The 24,581-nt window shown below is 40.6% G+C and overlaps 1 protein-coding gene across 1 annotated transcript; it reads right to left on the bottom strand.

Moving 5' to 3' along the window:
- Window positions 1–307: 307 nt before the first annotated feature.
- abcb7 (ATP-binding cassette, sub-family B (MDR/TAP), member 7) lies at window positions 308–24,581 on the bottom strand. The gene is made up of 16 exons (XM_037076816.1): window positions 24,432–24,581; window positions 21,891–21,974; window positions 21,731–21,808; window positions 20,161–20,280; window positions 16,044–16,176; window positions 13,941–14,209; window positions 12,751–12,839; window positions 12,462–12,549; window positions 9,778–9,952; window positions 9,086–9,243; window positions 6,807–6,970; window positions 6,511–6,640; window positions 5,890–6,061; window positions 4,069–4,172; window positions 3,196–3,303; window positions 308–1,806 (listed from the first exon to the last, which is right to left on the bottom strand). The coding sequence occupies exons 1-16, from the start codon at window positions 24,579–24,581 to the stop codon at window positions 1,588–1,590; spliced, it is 2,241 nt and encodes a 746-aa protein (XP_036932711.1). The 3' UTR covers window positions 308–1,587.

Here is a 24,581-nt window from a genome sequence, read left to right on the forward strand (position 1 = left end):
AAAAAATAAAAAATTGAGAAGGTAATGTAAAGCTGAGCAGTAGCTGACTAAAGCCTTGTATTGAATGGAAAGATAGCTCACACAAGTGGTATCAATCTTCTCAACTGATCGTCAGCAAGAGAATGAATCACCTATGTATTAAAATGACAAACTATTCCTTTAGCAAGAGAAAAGACTTACAGAAATGCCATATTTACATAGTAGAAATGTTTTCCTTTGTGTTGTTCTTATTTTGTGACACCTCATAATAAATATGGTATATATTATGATATTACTCAAACCCAATCAAAACAACATGATGGCAATATTATTTAGACAAAAGCCAAATATTTATTAATCTGTCTGCAGTGTACTTACACAGTCAACATAGTCTAGAATGAAAAGAAACAGGCTTTATATCTTGTGTATAGTAAAAGACACCCCACTTACCATTTTTTTTAATATCGTAACACTATAACAAGCTTCCTCACAAATGTGCATATCACAGCCCAAACAGCCCTCGGAAAATGAGGACATGCATGTACTATTACTTTTTAAATATTAACAAGTAACCTTCAGGAGGAAGTCTCTGTACTCTTACCATACAATCCAAAAAGCTGTCTTAGCACTGTTAAAACTTTTCATTAGAGGAGGCCCAACAACCAAGGCTAAATGATATGACAGGGAAACGTTCCCACAGGAGGCCTTTAAAGCTGTTGCCTCGTGATGTGGCTCCAGTTGTGGTGAAAACCATTCATGATTTATTAGTCGCTTCTTGTCACTCTCAGAGCGCTATATTTACATGAATGTGACTGTGACATACTGCTAATTCACCAGGGAGCTGTTCTGTGCCTTCACGAGTCCAAACATCCATCATTATGTTGTGATTCGTCTAGAAGACTTGATTATCTGCCAAATTCGATATTTTTAGAACATGCATTGAAAACAGTGTGTTGTGACTGAATCCCATGAGCTTTATGAAATCATGTCCTTCAAATGATGAACTGCAAAACAATAATCTAACTGTGATCACCTAATAGAAGAATAAATTGTAATATGTGCACATCCTTAATATAAAACAAGCAAATTATAGGTTCAGTTTGTTCTGAAAATAATTCAAAAAATGAAATCAGTACAAATTGTTTCAACATCAAGGCATGTGTAAGTCATTACGTGTACTCTCATCTGTTTCCAGTGCGATGGAAGATGTCAATAAACCTGATGTCAAAAATGAGGAGGAGAGGGGGGGGGGGACAACCATGTTGACTAACAGATGTCTTACACACACGTATGTGATATACAAGGTCTCTTATGCTTGGCTTCAGCTGAGGCAACTGGCATAGAAGCTCCATCTCTGGACACCAGCCAGTGCTGAACACACTTGCTCCCTGTTCTGCTCCTCCTCCTTCACTTTGGCGAGCAGTGGCCTTTATTCACATGAGTGGGAGGAGAAGATAGTCACATGGGTGGGGGGCTTGGCAGAAGTGGGCGTGGGTAATGGGGATGTACCCCTTTCCCCACTCTCTCCCCCCATACTGCACAGACTCCAGCGGATTCCAGCGTAGGCCATCTGTGAGGGATGAAGAGCCGTGGAGATGGCAGCTTCCTTCAACAGGAGCAGTTCCCACAGCCCTTTACACTATTGAGGATCTCCTCCTGCAGTTTTTTCCTCTCCTCCTCCTTCTGGGACAGGCGCTCACCCGGCGGCTTGGACAACCGCTTGCCATTGTTGAGGATTTTGCTGTTCTGAGTGTTCCACAGGTCTGCGTAAAGGCTGCCTGGGTTGCTGAGGAGGGCGTGGTGGCTGCCTCGCTCTGCCACTTTACCCTGGCAGAGAGAAAAAAATAAAAAAGCGAAAAAACGAAACATGAAATCAAAACTTCAGCAAACAAAAAAATGGCTACAACAGTCATGAAGTTAAAATGAAGAGGCCACAAACGCAGAGTCCTATAGTTAGCATCTCCTCATGACCACACAACACTGACCACACTCTCAGCGGAGAGTCGGCTCCCCCCCCAGAATCCCTGCCGCCTCCCCAACAACTGTTGCAATTTCTCTCGCAAAAACACGGCCTCGCAGACACACGCGCACATCCGCATGCAACAAACACACATCCCACCCACACAGTCGAACACAAATGAAGGCCCCCTTCCCCCACCTCCCATGAGCATGCAGAGGTGTTGGCATCGTCTTTTAGTGCACCCAAGATGAGCATGTGACTGCTTCCGCTCGTTATTTTAATGAGCACCCCAGGCAGTCCTCTGCTGGTGACACCAGCAAACGCCATGGCGACATCACACGCAAACATGCCTCCTCACCACGACCCTCTGATCCCTGCCATCTGACTCTGGGAACATGGAACGACACATGCTCTCTCTAGCCGCGGTTCAAAGAAAGCTCTTCTCATTTCATCCTTTCTGACTCAAGCACCGGTGGAAAATGTCACTTCATCTGTGAGACGTTTCATATTAACCAACTTCATTCTGTGTCTTTTTGTGCTTTAGTGTCTTAAGCCCAACCCATTACATACTGCAGCATTTTTCTCTGCACTTCACCACCTCCCTGATGCACAAAACAATTAAAATGCACCACAAACATTCACTGTCTGTTTAAAAATATTTTCTGTGTCTCCACGGCACCTTTAGCTTGACCTAAAACTGTACAGATAAACCATTTGAATGGCGATCTCCATGGAAAGACGCGTCTAGTCCTGGATGAGGCCTCATCAGTGTCTGGGAAGCCGGCCCATACATTATTAGTCACCGAGACAAACAAGACACGCCATCTGACCAAAACAGCCAGTCGAGTCTGACTGCTTTAATGAGCCCTTATGGAGAAAATAATACATTCAATTCTACCAACAGTGTCCGGTTGTTGTTGAAGTTAATGAGAAAAGCTAAACAAAGCATGTTTTCATCACGTACGATGTAGAAAGGTAACTCAAAATAAATGAGTGGCAAAAGCACAGGCTACTTGCTAAATTCTCGTCGCTGGCAGACAACAGTGCATCACAGGTCACGCAGAGTGCAGGTCATCGTCTTTCCCTTCAATGCAAAAATCGTCTAATTGGACTGGCAATTAACATTGCACATGTTTATACTCAGAATACTCTGAACCTTCATATTATTCGCTTTTCATGAGAGTGACATTGCAACTACAAATGTTAATCAGGGAAGGTATGAGATCAAGTAAAAATATAAGTGGACAAGTTTTTACCTCATTGAGCACGATAATCTCGTCTGCATCTACGATTGTGGACAGCCTGTGGGCGATGAACACTGATGTCCTGTCCCTCACCATCTCTTTCATCGAGCTCAGGATGTTCTGGAAGCACACAAAGACAAATAATCTGATCACACTGTTAAGCTATACAAGAGTATCCCCCTAATCCAAAAGAAAATAGTTTTGCAGGTTTGCAATAACGATGGTCTGCGAAAACAATAAGACCCCAAGTGCGTGAATGACAGGATATATATGAAATTTACTCCCAATCTTTGATTTGAAAGCGAAGCTAAGTCAACAGAATGTTGCTCAGCAACATCCAACTTCATATGCTTTTCTTTCCAATGTTTACATATGATAATTTTAAAAACACAGTTGTGATGAGAAGCAACAGAGAATCTCAATTAACAGCCACATCTAGTGCCCCATTCTTTCTCCTAAAGTTCAGAGAGTGTGTGCTGAACTTTCTCATTAAATATAACATTTACAAAGACTGTGGGGTTTAAGTTGAGCTGGAGATTAAGTGGGAGAAAACAGTGGCAGGTGGCAAGGGAGAACATGGGGGTGGTGTGTGTGTGTGTGTGTGTGTGTGTGTGTGTGTGTGTGTGTGTGTGTGTGTGTGTGTGTGTGTGTGTGTGTGTCTGTGTGTGTTGGGAGGCGGAGGGGGGATGTCACAGCAGGTATGTTACGCAGGAGTGAGCTGAATTATTGTGTACCTCCAGCAGGTGACAGAGTGGGAGTTTGCTCTGCTAAATGTGTATGCAGTCGCGGTGAGGTGACAACCTGGACGTTGCACATTTGTGGGTACGTTTTGTATACATGCTTGTGTCTGTCAGTAGGTGTGTTTTCATGCACTGTCAGGCCCACCTCCTCTGTAATGGAGTCGAGAGACGATGTTGCCTCGTCATAAAGCAGGATGGGCGGATTCTTTAGCACAGCGCGGGCAATGGCAACGCGTTGCTTCTCCCCTCCTGAAACAAAAAAACCAAACAAACCAAATGTCATAAATAAAAGCAAACCAGGCACACAACGAAATGTTTGAAATATGTGAGGGTGCAGCAGGTCTCTCTCTGGCCCTTCTCATCAGATAATTACCACAAACGGAGGACCAGCACTCAGACAGTACCAATGCCACTGGCTTCAGACTGGTAAAACAGACTTTCATTTAATTGAGAAGAAAAAGCAGCAGGACGCAAAGATTTTTCCCACTGTGTCTGACTCGGCCTTTATTACATATGAGCTGTGTGTGGCCTCTTGAAAGCAAGCAGCGTTCTGCACATATAAATATTGCTGGCAGCGGGAACAGCAATGAAGGAAGTTAGGAGCTGAAACTATCCCCCCCACCCCCCTGAAAAAGAAAAAAAAAACTCACTGGCAGCTGTCACATACAGCAGCAGTTAAATTAATGAGAAGTTCGTCATGTCTTTATTTTGTCCGTTCTCTCACTTACTCAGTCACTCCACATAGAAAAATCTCTGCTGCCAGTAATTGCATCTTGAATGTTGAGTGAAAAGTGCTCATACACTATGTGTTTACGTGGGCTAAATGAGTTGCAGAGTGATGCTAGGAGCCAAATACTACACAGCCGTGTGTTATCACTGCAGATCAAATAAGGCAACATGCCATTAAACAAGTTCACACACTACAAAGGAGACGACAACAAAATAACACAGATTAAGTCTCGTAATGAATCTCATAAAATAAGGTCAAATATAATAATTAACCTAAGTTTTATGATTACCTTCCTTAACAAGACAAGCTCATAATCAAAGACTTTTCAAAGTAATTCCCAACTGCCGAAGTTATGCAGACATTTTAATATAGTCTGGAGCTGTGCAAACTGTTCATCACTTTGCAGTCTCCCATTCTTCTCTCACAGCATCTAACATGGCCACCTACCATCCTTATATATATTCTTGGCAGCAGATGGGGAACAATTAAAAGGTTTAAGCACTTTTACTTCATTTCCACAAGTAACTATAGAAATAACCATGTTTGCAAAGTGTACCAAATGTTACGCTACCAGATGTTTATCAAATGTTGGGATCGACGAAACTGACAAACAAATATCAAACTATTTCAGACCAATACCTAAAGATCACTGATGAGACAATTTTGGATAGGACTATTTTGGCTTTCATAAAAAACGTGGCTGGTAATCACATGTGTAATTTGGTTAGGAGTTACAACAACTATAAAATTCACTTGCTAAAGTTATTTATCAAACAAACGACAGAATATTCTCTGGTCACAGATTCTCCAACATGAGGATTTGTTTCCTTTCATCTTTTTGCATTATATTGCAAATGAAAAATGTTTTGGTTTTGGATTATTGGCTGGACGAATTAAGCTATTTGAAGGTCACCTTGTGAGTTAGCAGTTTATGACATCATTTTCTCTTTTGTTTTATAAAATAAACGATTCATTTGAAAAACAGAATCAACAGATGAATTGATCATTAAAATAATCGCTGGTTGTGCTTATACTAGAACAATAAACAGTATGTCTCAGCTGTGTTTGGACACACTGGGATTAAATTATTAGCAGCCAGTCACTGAAAGAGTTTCTGGGTTTTAAATCTTTAAGATCTTTTAGTATAACACCCAGGGAAATACACAAAACACACAGCTCTGTTACTTCCCTCTGCAGCAGAGACCATACTTAAACAGCAGTAATAGTGCAGCAAACCTGACAGCTTGAGGCCCCGCTCCCCAACCTGGGTGTCATAGCCATTGGGCATCCTGAGGATAGCATCATGGATGCCTGCTAGACGCGCCACTTCGTACACCTCCTCCTGTGTGGCGTTGATGTTGCCGTACTGCAGGTTGTAGAAGATGGTGTTGTGGAACAGAACGGCATCCTGACGACAACAACAACAGCACAGTTAGAGGAAAAAAATGAGGCTTCAGAGAATATTTTTTATTGCAGCAGAGACAGAAACAGAGGACTGCAGATACAAAGACAAGGGTAGGAGGGAGAAAGAACGCAAATGACAAAAATACTGTTCATGTACCATCTGTTCAGATCAGCCTCTGAGCTCACTGCAGTGAAAACCTCACTGAATCCTGCTTATTTCTAATGCTGTTGTTAACAGCTAATGTTACATTGTTCTATGCTGCCCCCTTGTTGTGTATAATTATCACAAATAACTCACAGTATTTCACATTTACTACTGGAGAGTCATACCTACACCATGTGCATTTTACCCATGGTGAGGAGGATAAAAATAGTTAAAAAAAAAAACAGTCTATATCTTGCTTTATAAAACAGTTTTCTTTGTTTAGTTTACTGTGTCGGTGTGCTTCAGACCTGAGGTACAACCCCCAATGCCTTCCTCAGGCTGTCAAGGCTGACGTCTCGGATATTCTGCCCCGCTATGTAGATGTTCCCCTGCTGGGGCTCAAAGAAGCGGAACAACAGCCGCACAATGGTGCTCTTCCTGCAACCAGACGTGGAACCAATCGTCAGCATCATTCTGTCTGTAAGCTGTACCCCCCACAGTCTACTGATAATATCTGATGATAAGACTTCAATGCACATACAAATGACATGACGTATACCTGGCTAAAGTGACGGAATGGATGCTTGAATGAAAGGTGACCTACCCTGACCCGCTGCCACCAACTATAGCCACCTTCTTCCCTGCAGGCACTTCGAAGGACACACCGTTTAAGACTTTCTGGCCCTCCAGGTACTCAAAATAAACGTCCTCAAAGCGGATAGTGGCCTCCTGTGGTGCGATGGTTAATGGTGGGGCAAGATCCCTCTCCTGGAGAGAACCATCAGAGGGTTGAGAAACAGGCAGATAGAGGAGACGGATACAGAACAGCCACTGGCAGACAAGGCCTGACATGATGCAACATTACTCCAACACCTTGTAAAGAGGGATAATGCTGGAGCACAGAGGCAACACGACCAGCATAAAGCACAGACATTCACAGCAAATTTGAGAGGTCGTTTCAAAAGACCGTCTGAATCTTCACACGCTGCCCTTCATGGTGACTGAAGGATCAATAGGCGTGAAAACTTTCAGTACATACTGAGCCGAGCCTCGGCGCTGAGATACAGCCAAGGTCAGCAATGAATAAAGCGCTGTCCTCACTCTAAAAGCCTGATCTGCTCTGTTTCTATACTACCTAATAGCAACATAATCACCCTCAATCCACCTCAGCCAATTAATACAAATAACTCACAGTCCATTAGTATAAATAGATGATAATTTCACACACCCCCCACATGGAAAAAAGCCAAAATCTTTTATCTTTTTATTTTGTGGAGCAGTTTCAAGTGAGGGGGAGTTTTAAATTATTTTACATCTACATAATAGGCCAATGTGTTGCACACAAAAAAAAGCATTCAGACAGTAATGGCCTGCTGGGCAGTGCCATTCCACAGGGAATCACAATGGAGAGGAGTATTACTGATGAGTGAAAAATAACTGGACAGATTCATTTCTCCTACTGTAATTACAGGCTGGAGATGGGAATGGCATTCATATTGTTAGGCAGCAGGCGCACATTTGCACTTAAATGTGCCCTTCTGACGCAAGGTAGGCTGAAACATTGTGAAAAAGGAAAAGATAAATGTATTGAAATGACTGAATGGCTCATAAAAACAAGTGACAAAAGAAAGGACATGCACGTGTAAAATCTAAACTGCTTTGACCATTTTAATGATCCAGTTAATGGACACGATTTAGTTTTGAATACAAGTTAGTATTAGTGTGCTTCTAAGGTGAATTCACAATTAGACAATAGAGCAGTGATGTAATATCACTGAAAGTCATAATAAACTGCACTAGCCATTTGTTCACACTAGAATTTAAATAACTGATTGAGATATGATTTGATTTGAATTCATCATTTGCTGTTCATCAAGCAAAAACTCCACACATTTGTTGGTTTCAGCCCGTCAAATGTAAGGATAAAAGTAAGTGACTGTTGGCCAAATAATAATATGATAATATGTCATTTGTATTTTTTTTTACGATTTTCCAAACTTTTTATACATAAAACAAATTGATTAAATAATGATGAAAAAGAAAGGAAAAGGAAGAACAGCAAACTATGTAATCAGTCAAAATGAAGAGTGCATTATTCAAATATTTACTGATCCCAACTTGTTAATAAGTGAATCACCAAAAATGAGCCAATAACAGTTTTACTGCAATTTCTCATTACACCCTGATACAGATCACACAGTTGCAGAAAGTAATGTCATTTTCCACATGTGGTAATGACTTGGGAAGCACCTGAGTCATATCAAGCACATAATTATTATGTTTGACTACAATCATTTTTTACAGCACATGCGGAAAGGTTAACTATGTCATGCGCATAAGCATAACTCAGCCCTGTGATATATTCCTTAACTACTTGTGCAATTACACTACTATGTATTGTGAGGTTACTTTCTTTTTTTTCCTGGTGGATTTGAAGAGAACAGAGTATATCAGCTTGAGTTTCCCATCAGAAAGGCCAAACTGATGGCAATGTAAAGCAGTTTAAAAAACATTTTAAAAGTGATCACTTAAACTTGATTTTTTTTTTTTTTTTTGAGGTGGCTTAAATGCATTTTGCTGCTGCCCCCATCTACAGCAGTTCATCACTTAGCTTCTGTGCCGCTACTCCTCACTGCTTCTACAACCTAGGGGCAAGCCAATTGCCATCTACTGCATGGAATACATTGATGATAGAAAAATACCTCATATAACCCCTCTTCAAAAATCTAAGCTAAGATTTTATGTTTAACTCTGTACTCACTCTCCATTTCTCTTTTCTCACTTGTTGTCAGAAGAGAAAAAGTCAAAAAAGAGAACACAAAACAATTTTGCAATCCACTGCTACAAAGCTGAGAAGAAGTGCATGTCAGGGCGACAAGTTACCTTGATCTTGGTGTCAATGTTGAGCAGGGTGAAGAGAGTGTTCATGTCTATTAAAGCCTGTCTGGTCTCTCTGTACACGGTACCCAGGAAGTTGAGGGGGAGGGAGAGCTGGAAAAGCAGACCATTTACCATCACCAGGTCTCCCACGGTCATCGTACCTACGTGACAGCAACACAACAACTTAGAGAGAAGCATGTAATCCAGCGCTATTGTATCATATGTGTATCTTTGGATACAAAATCTGGGGGGAAAAAAAACAAAACATTTCTTCTTTCAAGTTGTGAAGGCAGACAAAGCATGTTACAGTCTGAATCTATCTCCACCCACTGTGATTTCATTTTCTGCATCAAGGCTATTTTATTTTCTATTCATGCCACTTTTTCATGCTTGCTGTGCTTTGTTCTCATTTAGTTTCTATTATCCAGTTCAGTCGGAGTTTTCTTCTCATTTTCATCTGTCCATTTGATTTTGTTTTGAGGTGGGTTTTTTATGCTTTCTTATTTCCAAATGCAAGATTTTCTTCCACACCGTGCTGTGGACAGAGATCACGAGCATGAAGAGGCAATTTCAGGACAGGCTGTAGGCACTTTGCACCAATTTTTCTCAAGGTGTATAGATCTTAAGAGGACAATTTTCCAAACTTTGGAAAGAAACACACACCACCACCCGAAACCATTCACCCCCTCACTCACCTGCAACGATGCCCTTGCTTGCCAACAACATGATGCCAGTCAGGCCGGCGCTGAAGATGGCACTCTGGCCAAAGTTGAGCATGGCGAGTGTGGACGTGGTTTTTAAAGAGGCCGATTCATAGATCTTCAGATATCCGTCATACTTATCAGCTTCATACTTCTCATTGTTAAAGTACTGCAGACGAGATGGGAAACATGAAGAGGAGAAGGAGAGGAGGGAGCACAGGGCACAGAGACAGCAAAGGGATTCACAAAAGGAGAGAAAGCGCAAGAGGAGAGAGAGAGGGAGAGGGATGGACACAAAATATGGTTAAGGTTAAAGGCTAAGGAAGCATGGAGAGCAGTATCAGGCAGATAGACACTTTAGCGCAGCCTGCCTCAAGGCTGCATTTGTTCTCAGTGACCGCTCTGGGCATAGTCTGGGTCTCAGTTGGCCTCTAAAGCACTTTTTCATGTCTCTGTATCTTCAACTCCTCCCTACTGATCTTAAAGGGCGATGGAGGGTATAGTACAAAAACCAGTGCATTAGAAGAGGATAGTGATCAGGCAAAAGAACATTTAAAAAAATATATATTTGGCACTTATAATTGCAAGGAAAGCGAAATCGTCACTGGAAAGTTAAACAAGGACTGCTGCGGAGAATTCAGTATTCATCATTGGCACAGTCTTCATCCTCTGTATTTACATCTGCAACAGCTTACACAGACACCTACCAACAGAGCACAGATAGCTCTTAAGTGTTACACCACACAAGCAGCTCTAATTTTGATGAAGACATACAGCTATCACTTAAGAGGAAAAAAATAGCCTCATGAATCAGCCACATCTCTTAAATTCAGCAAATAAAACTATGGCACGATCACAACAACGACCCTCCTCAACTCCGCTGCCAATTACCTAATATTGCTGTTTGTTTAGCTTGCACTATTGTTCCTCTGCTCTGGTTAAGTGGGCGATTTGCTTCTCTAGCTAACGGCAGTGGTGCTGTGCTGCTACCAACTTGCCACTGATTTGCATATAGGGAAATGCAGGAAATCAGTGAGAGAAAAAGAGCGAGAGAGAGAGAGAGACAGAGAGACAGAGAGAGAGAAAAGAAAGTAGCACATGGAGGACAAACAGAGGCAGTGCAAGGCACCATGTTCAGGTTCTCATCCAGCCCTTTGTGAAAGTGGAACGGATTTCTGAGTGGGCGGAGATCTAATTACATATGCACACTCACAGCTCAGAGTGATGCTAAATCCGGCCGCATTGGCACAGATGACACAAAATAACACAGAACAAAACGTTAAGGAAAACAGGACGCAAAATAATACAGCAAAGAAAATAACATGGCTACCAAAATATATCTGGAGCAGCCAACAAGGCACCCGAAACTGGATGGTGATTATGTCTATATGTGCTCTGTGTACAAAGACGTTACCTAGAAGGCGGCTTACAGCAGCAAAAGATGAAGATTCAGGACATCCATGCCACTGAGAAAAGTATTAAGAAATGTTTTCATCCGCACCACATCAGTCAGGCGTCCGTAACTGAGACTCATTTTGGGTCACTGATGTAGTAACTAAGCAAAATCTACTAAATTACTCTCCTTAAACATAATTTGAGGTACATGCAGTTTACCATAGTATTTCGATTATCTGTTACTTTACAATTTTACTTCACTAAGTTTTACTTTTTACTGCATCACATTTATTTGATACATTGGTTACACCAGTTACTTTACATCATCATCATTATTATCATTATTATCATTATTATTATTATTATTATCACTATTATCATTATTATTATTATCATCATCATCAAGCATAGGAGCTAAAGTCGTACACTGTTAAATTACTGGAAAAAAATTGAAACCCCAAAATCAGTCAGGCTAGAAATCGATTGATCCCTGACAAAAATCATATAACACCACACATCCATCACCATCTGTTCATACTGTTCCCATATTGCATATAGTTCCCCTGCTGCAAATTCCAAAACTGCACTACTTATTATTATTATTATTATTTGTGTTTACTTGTTTGTATATAAAATATAAAATGTATGAATCTTCTATGTCTGTGTACCATGAAGGAAACACTTTCATTTGATGAAGCCCTGTGTTATATAATGACAAATAATTTACCTTGATACCTTCGACATTTGAAAATCTAAATCACTGCAAAACAGAAAGGTTCCATTACTAACACTACTACTCCCTGCCTGGATCTGTGGGCTTACAGTATGTTTGTGTGACACCGCTTTACAATAACTACGGGGAATACGATGACCTTTAAGTAAACCTACAGTGAAGACTGGCAGTGACTTCAGTCCTTTCAGCCATAGTCTGCTCCTCTCAGAAAGATAAATTTGACTTTAAAGTTTAACTTGCACTTGCTATGACAGGGAGTTCTCTGTAAGAGTGGTACAAGGCAGAAACATAAAGGCAGAGAGAAGAGAGTAGCACGTGGAGGACAAACAGAAGCAGGGAGGAAGCTGTTCTTTGATAAAAAGGCAAATTCTGACAGTGGCAATCATGCCAGTAAATCATCATCACCACAGCCGAGTAAATATTTGTTCACATCAACATCCCTGTAAAGAGAAGAAAAAGACTAGAGGGAGGCAATGAAAGGGAGGGATTGACGAAGGGGGGGGTGGGTGGAGATGAGGAGTGAGGTTGTGGGTGGGGGGTTGTATCTTACCTTAACAGTCTCATAGTTGAGGAGGGAGTCAATAGCCGCATTGCCAGCTTCATTGTCTGCTTTGTTCATTTCTATCCGAAAGCGAGTCCTGTGTGCAGAGACACATTTAAAATCACGTAAGCACTTTCTTCAGTACACACTGTATTTCCACATATGAGTGAACCAATAAATGAGACAGCCACTGCATATTTACTAAACAGTCTTCAAGTGAAAACAAGCATATATGAAATAAAACAACCATTTTTGCTACAGACAGTGAAAGGACTAGCAAGAACATCCTTGTTGTTACCTCCACTGTGTGAAGAGAATAGTGAAGATGGTGTATGCTGATAAGGTACCCATGGCCACTGCTGCGAATTGTCCACCACATTTATAATACTGCAGAAGAAAAAAGCGCAGTCAAAACAAAGAATTCAACATGCTGTGACTCAACAGCTTTGTGAAGAAAAGTCAAGTGACCACATCTGACCACCAGACCCCAATGATGGTGTCACAAGGCACTTTGAGAATGTACTGTTTTTGACCATTCCACTATGAAATTGAGTGTTACAAATGGAAGGGAAACTACAAGAACTAATCGTGCTAATGCTTTAGCTATTTGTGCAATGGAGTCTGTCCTCATTACAGGCAAGCTGACATTATGGTCCAGAGTGGGATAATAGTGCGAAGCTATAGACAAGCCGCTCTTTCAGTGGTGGCCAAGGAGGGGGGCATCTGTTCAGGGCATACTCTGCAGGAGGACATTAAGCTGCTACAAAGATTTGGGATTCATCACTGACACTAATGGGCTCTGTGTTGCCACCAAAAGTTCATGGGGATTCATATTCCATTTAGAATGTAAATGAGACAATATCCCCGAAATTAATTTCCGGACAATCTGCTGTGAAGAGTGTCAAGGTGATGGAAGGTCCTGAGCAAACATTAAGGGCTGAAACAGTGACAGCAATAAGAGATAAAAGGCAGAAAACTGAGCAGTGTTTCTGGTAGTATCCAACAGTAATAAAGAGGCCTATGATTACCATCATGAGTGTCTGTGTCATTGTTTGTCAATGAGTGACGCTAAAACATCTTGATTGCCCCCTGGTTGCTGGATGCAGTATATGTCATAAATCCCACCCCCTCCATGTTAGCAGATGGGACATGGGCCAAAATAAACTAAATCAAAGATGTTTTCCATCATGATAAGTAGTTAATATCAGGCTGATATATGTTCAAGTGTAAATTTCTTTGATAAATTTGGTTTGAAGCAGTTATTGGCTATAAAAAGGTGGTGTGAAATTATGAGTGAAAGGTGAGCCCTATACGCAATTGAGTGCGCGGGTGTTAGGCGGGGACTACTGCGCAGACTCAAACTGATGTCTCCAAAGCGCTCGTATTTGGAATTTTATGGGATTCAATTTTGTACAAGAAATGCAGACGCGTCATCCATCTTAATATATGTCAGCGGTCTGTGTGCGTGGGTTTCACCATGAGACTCACCAAAATGGAACTGACGAGGACCATCTCAAAGACTGTAGGTCCTAGATTGAAGACGAGCGCACTGAGGACAAACGAGATGCCCCGTGTGCCACGGTCGATGGCCTTGGATAGTGCTCCTGTCTGCCGACTGAGATGAAAACCCAGATCCAGATTGTGCAAGTGCAGGAAGACGTTCTTGGCGATGCGTCGGATGGAGCTCTGGGCCACCTTGCCGAACACAGTGTTCCTCAGCTCGTTAAAGAAGGCTGCACAAGCCCGTGATGCGCCATCTGGGATAAGCGGACGAAATGGAGAGTTAAGCACACCTGCTGTGAGAAGCAGGGAGGTTCAGGCAGTGGGGATGGGCACTACTGAGTGTGAATATATCCTCATCCTTAATGGCAGGACTGCTATGTAGCTCTGAAGTGATATGAGGCAGCAAAACAAGAATCTGACCCCTACCTTTCCTATCTTGTAAGATGTAATACAGTGCTGAGACAGTTGAGACTAGACAGGGTGGAGGGCTTGTCACCTGCTCTAAAGTGGTGGAGCAGGTTTTTCAAATCATGTCTGGTCTGCACTGCAGTGCTACAGCAGCAGCCTCCACAAGCCTCTGTAATTACAAAGCAGGATGCTGTCTGAAGCCTCACTACTATGACAGGCCAGCACACTGCAGACTGAGGGAAGGGAGGGTATCTGAGTGTACACAAGTGTGTTTGGTGTGTGTGTGTGTGTGTGTGTGTGTGTGTGTGTGGCAGGGACGGTGCTACATGTGTGAACAAAATATTAGAAGAGGGGGAAGTGGTTTTAATAAGTGTGTCATGGAAAGATTGGACTTGATGGACAGGCTTAAGTTCAGCACTGTCTAAAATTCCTCTGGCTGATCTGCATGATGACTCAAGAACCAGGGCATTTCTTTAAGGTATTTTTAATGCAGTATATTTTGATTTTTTTTATTGAAAGAAAGCTGCCTGATCTGATGATTAATAATAGTGTTAATTCAATGTATTCAGCAATCTAAGTTCAAGACAGTCAATGATTTGATCCCTCACACTTCTCAAAAACTGTTATCGCAGCAGATGGCTAGCATGACTGTCACAAATTAATATTAGTCTGTGTTTGAATGACACATGGCCTTCCTGTGGCGATTTCACTGAGTTGTGTGAATACATGACTTGTCTGCTGAGACCAAAGTCGGGGTAATAATCGCTCTGTCTGTCGGTCTTCAGGGGGCTGTAATGTGGCGTTAAATAGGAATGCTCATCTAATGAACAATGTGTCCACATCTGACAAGGTAGGATGAGCACTGTGCAACCCTTTCAGCCAAATTACACTCATCACTGCGGGCTCCAAGGACCAGGGCCCTGTGTATCACAGAGAGGGAACAAAAAATATGATTTCTTTCTTTAAGAGCATCCCCTTCATTCTTCCTCATCATTTTAATTCGTCCTGTCTGGAGCAGTGTTCTTGTGCTCCAATTATTCAACAGGCAGTATTACTGTGCAAGATCTAAGTGGGCTCATTAAAATAAGTGGCTACAGGGCGAAGTGTACATTGCATCCAAGATGATCTCACTCAAGGCCAGGGTGACTTGCAGTGGGTGTCAGGTTCACAATATTTATTTTTCTACTTGCTTTTCATCAGAAGCTCTGTGGAAAAAAAACTCTAATCAGGAAGGAACTTCACATTCACACTACTCATCACCTTGACCCCTCTTGTTTTCACAGGGCCTATTTGGACAAAAAGGAGGGAAAAAAAAAACGGAGCCACTCTCAAGGGATGAGGTGCAAGAAACATCCCTGGCCTTTGCATAACACAAAAAAATATCCGACTACTTTGAAAAGCACATTAGCAATTTCTTCCCTGCTGCTTTAGAAATGTATCCAACTCTGTTTACCTTGGGAGCACACAGGTATCATATGAAAAGTCGCCGCAGATTGATAGAAGTGAACTTGGGCACAGAGCGGAGCACATAATGTAAATAATGTCAGGGAGAGGCAGAGGTTGCGGAGCGGCATTGATATGAATGTGTTGGGAAAGGTCAGCCTGTAGATAATAGGCAGTCCCACAGCCCCCTCTGATGAGCATGGGCACCTGCCAGTGCAACACAAGTCTGGGACTCACAGCCAATCAGCACCGCCGTTGCCATGGTAGCCACAGTGCTTGGCGCGTCATTCAGGTTCAGCATGTGTCCCGACATCTGGTTAAGCTCGTCCACTGCATACTTAAACATGAAGGGCACCGTCACATTGGTGAGCTGGGGAGGCAGAGAGGGAGGGAGGAAACATTCAGGGGAGAGGAGAAAAAAAAAAAGAGAGGAAACAGTTTCAAATAGCCTATTAGACGAGCATATGTTCAATATAGTAAAGTGCCATTTTTCTAGTCCTCTGGAGTGCCTCTGCATGTTTGTATGTATGAGCACCCCACATGCTTGGAAAGAAGGATACCCATTATTGTTATGCAGTAAATCCAACATTACCCATGTAGGTTCAAGGATACGTGTGTATAAATGTATGTATGAATTCTGTACATATGCAGGTGCATGTCTGTGTATGTGCGTGCGCGTGTGTGTATTCTTCCCAACTGGCTGTTCTGATGCTGGTGAGGTGGCTGGTGCTTCCTGCTAATGGAATTGAAATGGTTATTAGGGCTAATTAAAAGCACAGGGACAGCTGTGTGACTCAGGCTAGGCGGTCCGCTGCGCATTAGGACAGCCAGAGAACACAGCAGCGTACCGCAGAACATTTTTATTTGAAACCCATTTCATTTGAACCTCTCAACCCTTACACACAGGAGGGATTTTATTTATTTTTTTACTTTTCTTATTGTTCCTTTACTCCTGTCAAATTCTGCATTACATAATTATGATGAAATAATGGCAACAACAATTATATAAAAACAGAGCAAAGAAAAAAAATAAACCCACAGTGACCTTTGATCATGTCAAAGGATGCCTAATAATGCACCATTTATACGGCAAAAGCAAAATCTCCAGGGTTCTCGCTTTACACGCTTGGGTATTATACCCAGATAATAGACGTCCTCTGGGTCCCTCAAGGAAAAACAATATCTTTGCTACCAAGACAACAGAACATGACACAAAAGTAGCCTGAGCTATTATCACAAGGCCAAAACATGTCCTCAATTTTACCTCAATACATGACAAGGTTGGATGTTCTTTCAATCTACTGACAGCCAAATAGAGATTAAATCAACACCATGTCAATCTGTACCAGGCAATATGTCATCTCATAATAGATACATTGTGTCAAGTAGTGCAGAAGAGGCTTCAGGCTATTAAGAATTAGCTTAAGCTTAGAGTATGACACACACACACGCTCAGAGACAGCGAGGGCTTCATTCAAGGGCGAAGGAAAACAAGAGCTTCTATATAATCAGTTATTTGAAATGAAAATGTCACTGATACTGCAGAGTGCAGAGGTGTGATTCGCTGTAACCACATAATTATTCAGTTGATTTAAAAATTGCCTCCACACTGCTGGTGGTTTCAGTTCAAACAGACAAACTGGAGAAATCGAGGCTAACTCCAGCCAAGCTAGAAAATAGGAGAAGATTGGATGGCGTGTGTGTGTTCCCTCCATCCTCAGTGCACACGCACACACAGCCATGCTGAGCAGCAACAGTACGTGCTTATTTAGTAGCTGTGAGTTTGTGATTGTTTTCCAGGGTGTAAATTAGAGACCATCAACAAAGGAAGAGGAAATACATCATTCACTGATTGAGACTTGCAATTAATTATTTAAAAATTGGTGTCTGTTTTAGATGCAAACTGTTTTCAGAATTACAGGTTCTTTACATGGTGGAATAAACTACAATGAGAGCGTTTGCTGTCAGAGCAAAGAGGTTATTTGATTTACCAAGGAGGAATTTCTGATTACAAACATTTTAACAAATTAGACCAGTGGTTTGATGTTTGGTCATTCGCCTTCAGTAAAATTCTACTACACTGTACTGTGACAGATTCTTACACATAAACATCAACATCTGTGAATCATTTCCCTTTATTATTAATTATAAACCTTCTTTAGATCAACAAGCTGACGATAGCAGTTTGTAAATCCATGATGAGAGGGGATTGTTGATCCTCAAAGAGTCAACAGGACAGCTTCAGAAAACCATTCACGTGCCAACAGTGACAGCAAACTAATGAAATATTCAAACTTAGCAGGTTCTCTTTTATTGGAAACATTGGGTACTCTTCTCTATCACTTCTGAAGAAACAGGCCTTTTATGAGCAATGATCACAAATCCAAACCTGCCTGAATAACTTGGCATATGACAAAATGTATTATATGGCAATTACAGAAGGTGAATGATTAAATGTTCTTGCTAAGAAATATGGCTAGGTAATTATTGATTTTATATATTACATATTCATCAATCTAGTCTCCATGAGACCATATCTTGTCTTATATTTTGGAGAACATTATAACATGATATGGCATAAGTGTGTTTTTCTGGTTATAAAGGCTGCATTACAGTAAAGTGATGTCATTTTGTGGATGTACCAGAATGATCTACCTATTCTTATACTTGTCTTTACTCACTTAGTCATGACTGATGATTATTTCTCAAATAAATATCATTATGTTAGTATGGTGCCTGATGTTCCTTGTGTATCAACCTCAAAAATGCACTATCCAATATTCCTAATGCAAATCAAAATAGACAAGGAACTTGCGGTTTAATTTTTTCCACTCAGGCGTCAATTTCCAAAAACCTCCAAACCATGCTTCATGAACGAAATGCAATGAGAGCAGCCACCACTCAGCTGTTGAACTTCAGAGTACCTTAATTGTGCACAAACATATGTCATGAGCAGGCTTTTATATCAATCCTGTCTTCCAAACAACATTGACATGTTGCTGACAAATAATAAAACCAGACAGGATGTCCATCAAAACTAGTAGCGCATCATTTTGCTGCAGACTTCTTTTAAACAGACTAGCATTTAGGAAACTGTTTACCTACACAAACTATTTGGTTCAACAGTGGTATTCTTTCTAGATTCTTGTCATTTCAGAGACAGTGTCAACTTAAAAAACTGACCTCTGTCATTTAATAATCTTTGACTGACATCAGTAGCAGCCTTTAATTGTCACTTTTCTCTTTTACTGGATTTCATTGTGAAAGACAGGGTTTTTCAGAGTGAGGCCCAGCAGAATGAGATGATCACAGCAGCCACATGAATGATTTGTAATTATTTGGATTGTGGGTAAAGGTTATTTATCATCATGATCACTATGTCTGTTTTACCAGAAGTAAAAAAAACACAGTTTCTCATTTTCGATTCTCTATGATGCAATACCTCTAGAGGTGAGAACATCTCTCGATTATAAGATGTATCAGGATGCCAACAGGGAAGATTCTGCATCGACGCAGAGACAAAGCATAATCAAGAGCAGCCTGTGTCGACTATTGATTGTCTATCCTCAGCTGGACAATAAAGTTACGCACGATGTTGAGTGGAGGAGGGAGGCACAGATCTTTAGATCCGTAGATGTCAGACTTTATGACCTTGCTGGGAAGCCCGAACTGGATGAGACCCACGCTGAGCCTGACTTCTGTCTCACAACTACTAATCATGTCAGCCATATTCACCTGAAGCTAATGTCGGCAGTTGTATATAATAACTGTTACAGCAAGCCCACCTGATCAGCCAAGATCTGAGGGGGCGCTCAAATTCTGTGTGCGGAAGAGTTAAAAAATGCCTCATCTCAAAGCTGCTATGTGAAAACAATATTGTTTAATAATAAATATGTAAGGTACTGTAAATGTATAAATGTCTTGTTTTTGTAATGTTCATGTGTTGAAAAGATACAGCTTTTATTTTGTAGACTGTAGTAATCTGATTATAAGAAGGACTTTCTGAATAAAAGGGGAAATTAACAGCTGAATCGTGATCAAATTGTGAGGCCAGGGAAGAGTCACACCTCTTACTATCTCATACATATTCTTGCAAAACTGGGGCAAATTAAAATTAGCAGCACACGAGAAGGACTGTGGAATGGATGTTGAGTGAACACTGGAGTAAATGCTATTTCAGTTAGCACAAAGCTGCCTCCTGACTTTGAAAGCCTCACTTGTGAGGTATGGATAAATAATCCTGCTTAGCAGCAACTAAAAAGATCAAATTTGAATTTCATGATAAAAAAAGAACATACGAGTACCCAGAAATAACCCCACTTGAATACTCATGACATTGTCTGTGAAAACTTACCTTGGCTCCAGCGAGCAGGCCCAGAGAGATAGCAACACGGGCCCGCAGGTCTGGTCTATTCTTTGGCCACACATAAGACAGCATTGCAGACAGTATCTGGGCTGAATTCACTTCATTCAACTATTGAGAAAAAAAAAAAAACACAAGCAAAGCATCTTCTTAGGTCAAAGTTAATTAAACCAGTCTGTCCTGTAAGAAACAGGTCAAATGGGCAAAACAGTACTTATTATACTTCTAATATCAACTTTCTAACAGGTCCCATGTTTGCCAACATTGGCAACTAACTTGCATTTGGATTTCAGAGTGACAATCACAATAACCTAAAGATGGCTCTCTTGGCACACACACAGGACATCAAATGTCAGTGGAAGTCCCTCGGGAGGATCTGGGGGAAGCAATGACAGCAGACTCTCCAGGTGGACCAGGGGATCCAGTCTGACACTACAAGTCCCAGGAGACACCTGGGCTGTCATCCCAGCTGAGTTTGAGAGCACATTGGTGCCAACAAGGCTGTTTACCCACGCTCCACCACACACCTGCCACAGGGACTCTGCAGGCCAAAGAATATGCAGTAATTCCTCTAATCCACTCAATATGGTGGCAGCGTCATAGAGCAGCACTATATGGCAGCACCTCCAAGGAAATTACACCGAAATGGAGCCCAACACCTGCCTTTAATCAAATGCAATCAGCCAATATGTGACACAGCAAAGAGTGGATTAACATTAATAGTTGAATGACGACTGAGTTCCCTGTAACATATGTTGAGAGAAGTCTGTTAGTCTAACATCTTTACAGTCTTTTCTTACACCTATAAATTGGACTGCTCACTTTATATGCTCAACATATATACTGTTAAATGTTGTATAAATATGCATGTATAAACATTCCAAAAATTTTAATTCTGTTGAGAAATGAGTCACGATTATAGAACTTTCAATTCACTTCACTCTTATCTAAAAAAGATTTATAGGCTGGGACATCTCTGTAGCACCACAATGCTTCATTTATTTTGGTATGTTCGGACACATTTTACCTTGATCAAAACATTGCTGCCCCTGCAATTTGGATAATGCATTTTTTCAATATTATTTCGATTCACTATTCGGCCCAAATGTGAAGTTTCTGGCCCATTACCCAATTTTGGATCAGTAACACTAATGAGACAATCATGTGGATACGGAATACTTTTGAATAAAAATGTAACGAGTATAAAAGGATAAATGATGAGATGGTGTGTAAAACCTATGTCACATATCAAAAAAAGTCAATAGATATATCATTACATCAGCCTTATTGTACATAACTCTGCCAGCATGAAGACCAACCCCCTTGGGAAAGATATTCATCAGTATTTTTGTAAATCATAGGCCAAGGGATCAGTCAATGAAAAAGTACATGAAGCAATACAGTAGATAATCATTAGTTGCAGGATAGCAGGGGTCAACCTGCATCATTTCAATTGACACCCTGTTTTAAAAATGCACATGCAGAATTTGTTCTTCAGTGCGGCAGCACAAAGTTTCAAAAGTTTTGAAGACCTAAAACTAAAAGAAGGTACAATACTTACCACATTTTTTGGATCGGCATTTAGCTTTCCTCCTGCATTTCCATGCCAACATGTTCTTTTGTCTGCGATCTGTAAATGCTGTGGAAACAACATACATTGGTATTCTGTGTTTAATTCTGTTAATAGATGCTGAATCAAAAAACTCTAAAAACATACTTACTTTCGCTGCCTCTAAAATCCGTCGACTGTTTTCGCTTCTGCTTGTATTCCATGACGCTGTTCGTAGGTGCGGAGGTGAGCCCAGCTGAAACACATGACATGTCTTGTTGAACAGACATTTCAAATTTCTGCTGATTCACGATGATGTTTGAATATTCAGAAATATTTAACCACAATAATGAACAACAGAACACATGAACCACCATAAAAAAAGATGAAATAAACTGTTATCATATATTAGTCCAATGCAAACAAATAACCAATGCGTCAGTGTTTTCACAAAAATGCTCAGTTCAAAGTCAAAGTTTAAAGGTTGAAGGTTCGGGGACATACTGAACAAATATATGGCTAGAACAGAGGTTTCATGATGATAAGTTTGACTGGTTTGAGAAGCGTCCATAAAATGTTTGGATAGCTGTTCTTTATTTCTACAATGAATCTTGAACATCAGTGAAACCAACATCATATTAATGGAAATACCAGTTTATAATCTCTCTGAGCTTGACACAAAATGTTCAGAAATAGTTTGATTTACATCACTCTTTGTGATTCAGTTTAAGCAGTTAAAAACTAATAATACACCTCCTGAGGCTGAGTGCTTGATAATGCAAGATATACTGTTGGTGGTTTAACATAGGCATACTGAGCTCCAAGTTGCCCCGTGTTGCCTCTACATTTATACTAAGACACTTATCAAAATACAAACCTTTACTGGTGATATGAGTGGTACAATATTGGATTGCTTTAACTCCTTCATGACCTACCACACTGTGTAAACAACTACTGTATAAACACATTCGAGAAAGTGTAATTTGTTGTGAGACAGTCATTTTACATATTTACTTGTATATCTATATCAATGTGATGCAAACTGCTCCACACATTACTTGAGCTCAGTGATATACAAAGTGCACAAAAATCAAACTTAAGTAAATTTAAAGACATCATGTCAAAAATATTACTTAAGTAGAATGAAAATCAACCATATAAATTGTAAATAGTACTTGAGTAAAGGTCTTAAGTTTTGGATATTAAATGTACACAAATATCAAAGGTGGTGAGGTGATAGTAAATTCTACATATATTTTCATACATGTATTTTTTATACTAGGCCTGGCCAGTAATCTGATCCTATTTTGTTATATCAGATTGCCAATTCATAAAATAATTCAAATATTAGGGGTTCAAAATTATGGATTTTTCAGGGCCGATACCGATTATTAGAAATCATAGGGACTGTCATGCAATAATTTGGGTTTGATATTAATTTGCAGTAAAAAATGAAACTGTCAACATTTCTAAGAACAAGTGATATTACAATAAAGTACAATGTAGAGATACAATATAAGTACAGTTTTGGTACAATGCAGAGGTTCCATTTGTTGCTACTTTACCCTTCCTTTCCACTACGTGCATTTGATACATTTACCTACAATTTACTTTGCAGATTCACATTATTTTAGTGTTCATGGGCTATTAATTGTGATGTGCTAATCTGCAAAGGCTGATAATTGTTCAACTCTTATCAAAAATGCCCATAATTTTTTATCTTTAGTGGCATGTAATCTGCAAGGTAACTGGTAATTTAAGTAAAGAAATGAATGTAGTGAGTAAAAAATACAACATTTGTCTCCAAAATGTAGTGGAGTAGAAGCATAGAGTAGTAAGAAATGGCAACACTCAAATAAGGTACAAGGAGCTCAATTCTATACAAGTACAGTACTTGGGAAAATATTCCTAGTTACATTTGATCACTGGCTTAAGTACAATATCAGAAAGTTTAGATAGTTTTACAGTGTTGATAAAATACAGTCAGATAACAGTTCACTAGATAGACCAGGCTATAATTAATGCAGTGACCTTACTGATATAAATGGAGAGGACAACATATTAGAAAACACCTATTAAAACTTTTATGATGGTGGCATTTATGACAGGGCTGTTGCATGAGAATGTGTCAATTTTAGTAATATAGTAAAGTGTCAGCTGAGGGGCTGTTGAAAAGTAGAGCTGTCAGATAATCAATAACAGCCTGTTAACATGTGATGACAGTTACATCAGTAACGTCGGGTCCTCTGGGTGGGACAAACAGTCTTATCTAACGTGGACTGAGCCTTGCCAGTCGGCACGTGACTGAAACCACTGACATGCTAGCATAACTGCGTTAGCATCGTAGATAGTGACTGTCGGTGTTGAAAGACAGAGTGAGTCGTGCTATAAACGGCTCACTTAGCATACCGGCACGTTTAAAGCATGTTTTAGCCATTCACAATAATGTTCACTCACGCCACCGCAACTAGTTCATAGTAAGTTAGCCAGCTAGCTAGCTGCTACCCAACACTCAGTTAGACGCCTAGCTAGTTGAGTAACACAATACTGACGTGACATTGTCGGCACGGGTAAGCAAACGAACAACACCGACCAATTCATACATTAACTTCCCTGAAAGTTAGTTAGAGCTACTTTCCATCTCTGTCCTTGCGCGGTGACTGTCACACCAAAAACACTGTGTCCTCTCCGACCAGCTTACCCCCTCACTCACCAGATATGTACTTTGGCGTTTAAGGTCCGTCCCGTTTTCACTGCGACCTTTATTCCAAATGTGATATGAGCTCGTCTGTCGAAGGAGAAGCGCTAATTTTCGTCTTTGGAAGTGAAAGCCGCATTTCAGCGGTGCCAACATCTGCGCCAT

This window comes from Acanthopagrus latus, chromosome 18 (assembly GCF_904848185.1).
Source record: "Acanthopagrus latus isolate v.2019 chromosome 18, fAcaLat1.1, whole genome shotgun sequence".
Lineage (NCBI taxonomy): Eukaryota > Metazoa > Chordata > Actinopteri > Spariformes > Sparidae > Acanthopagrus > Acanthopagrus latus.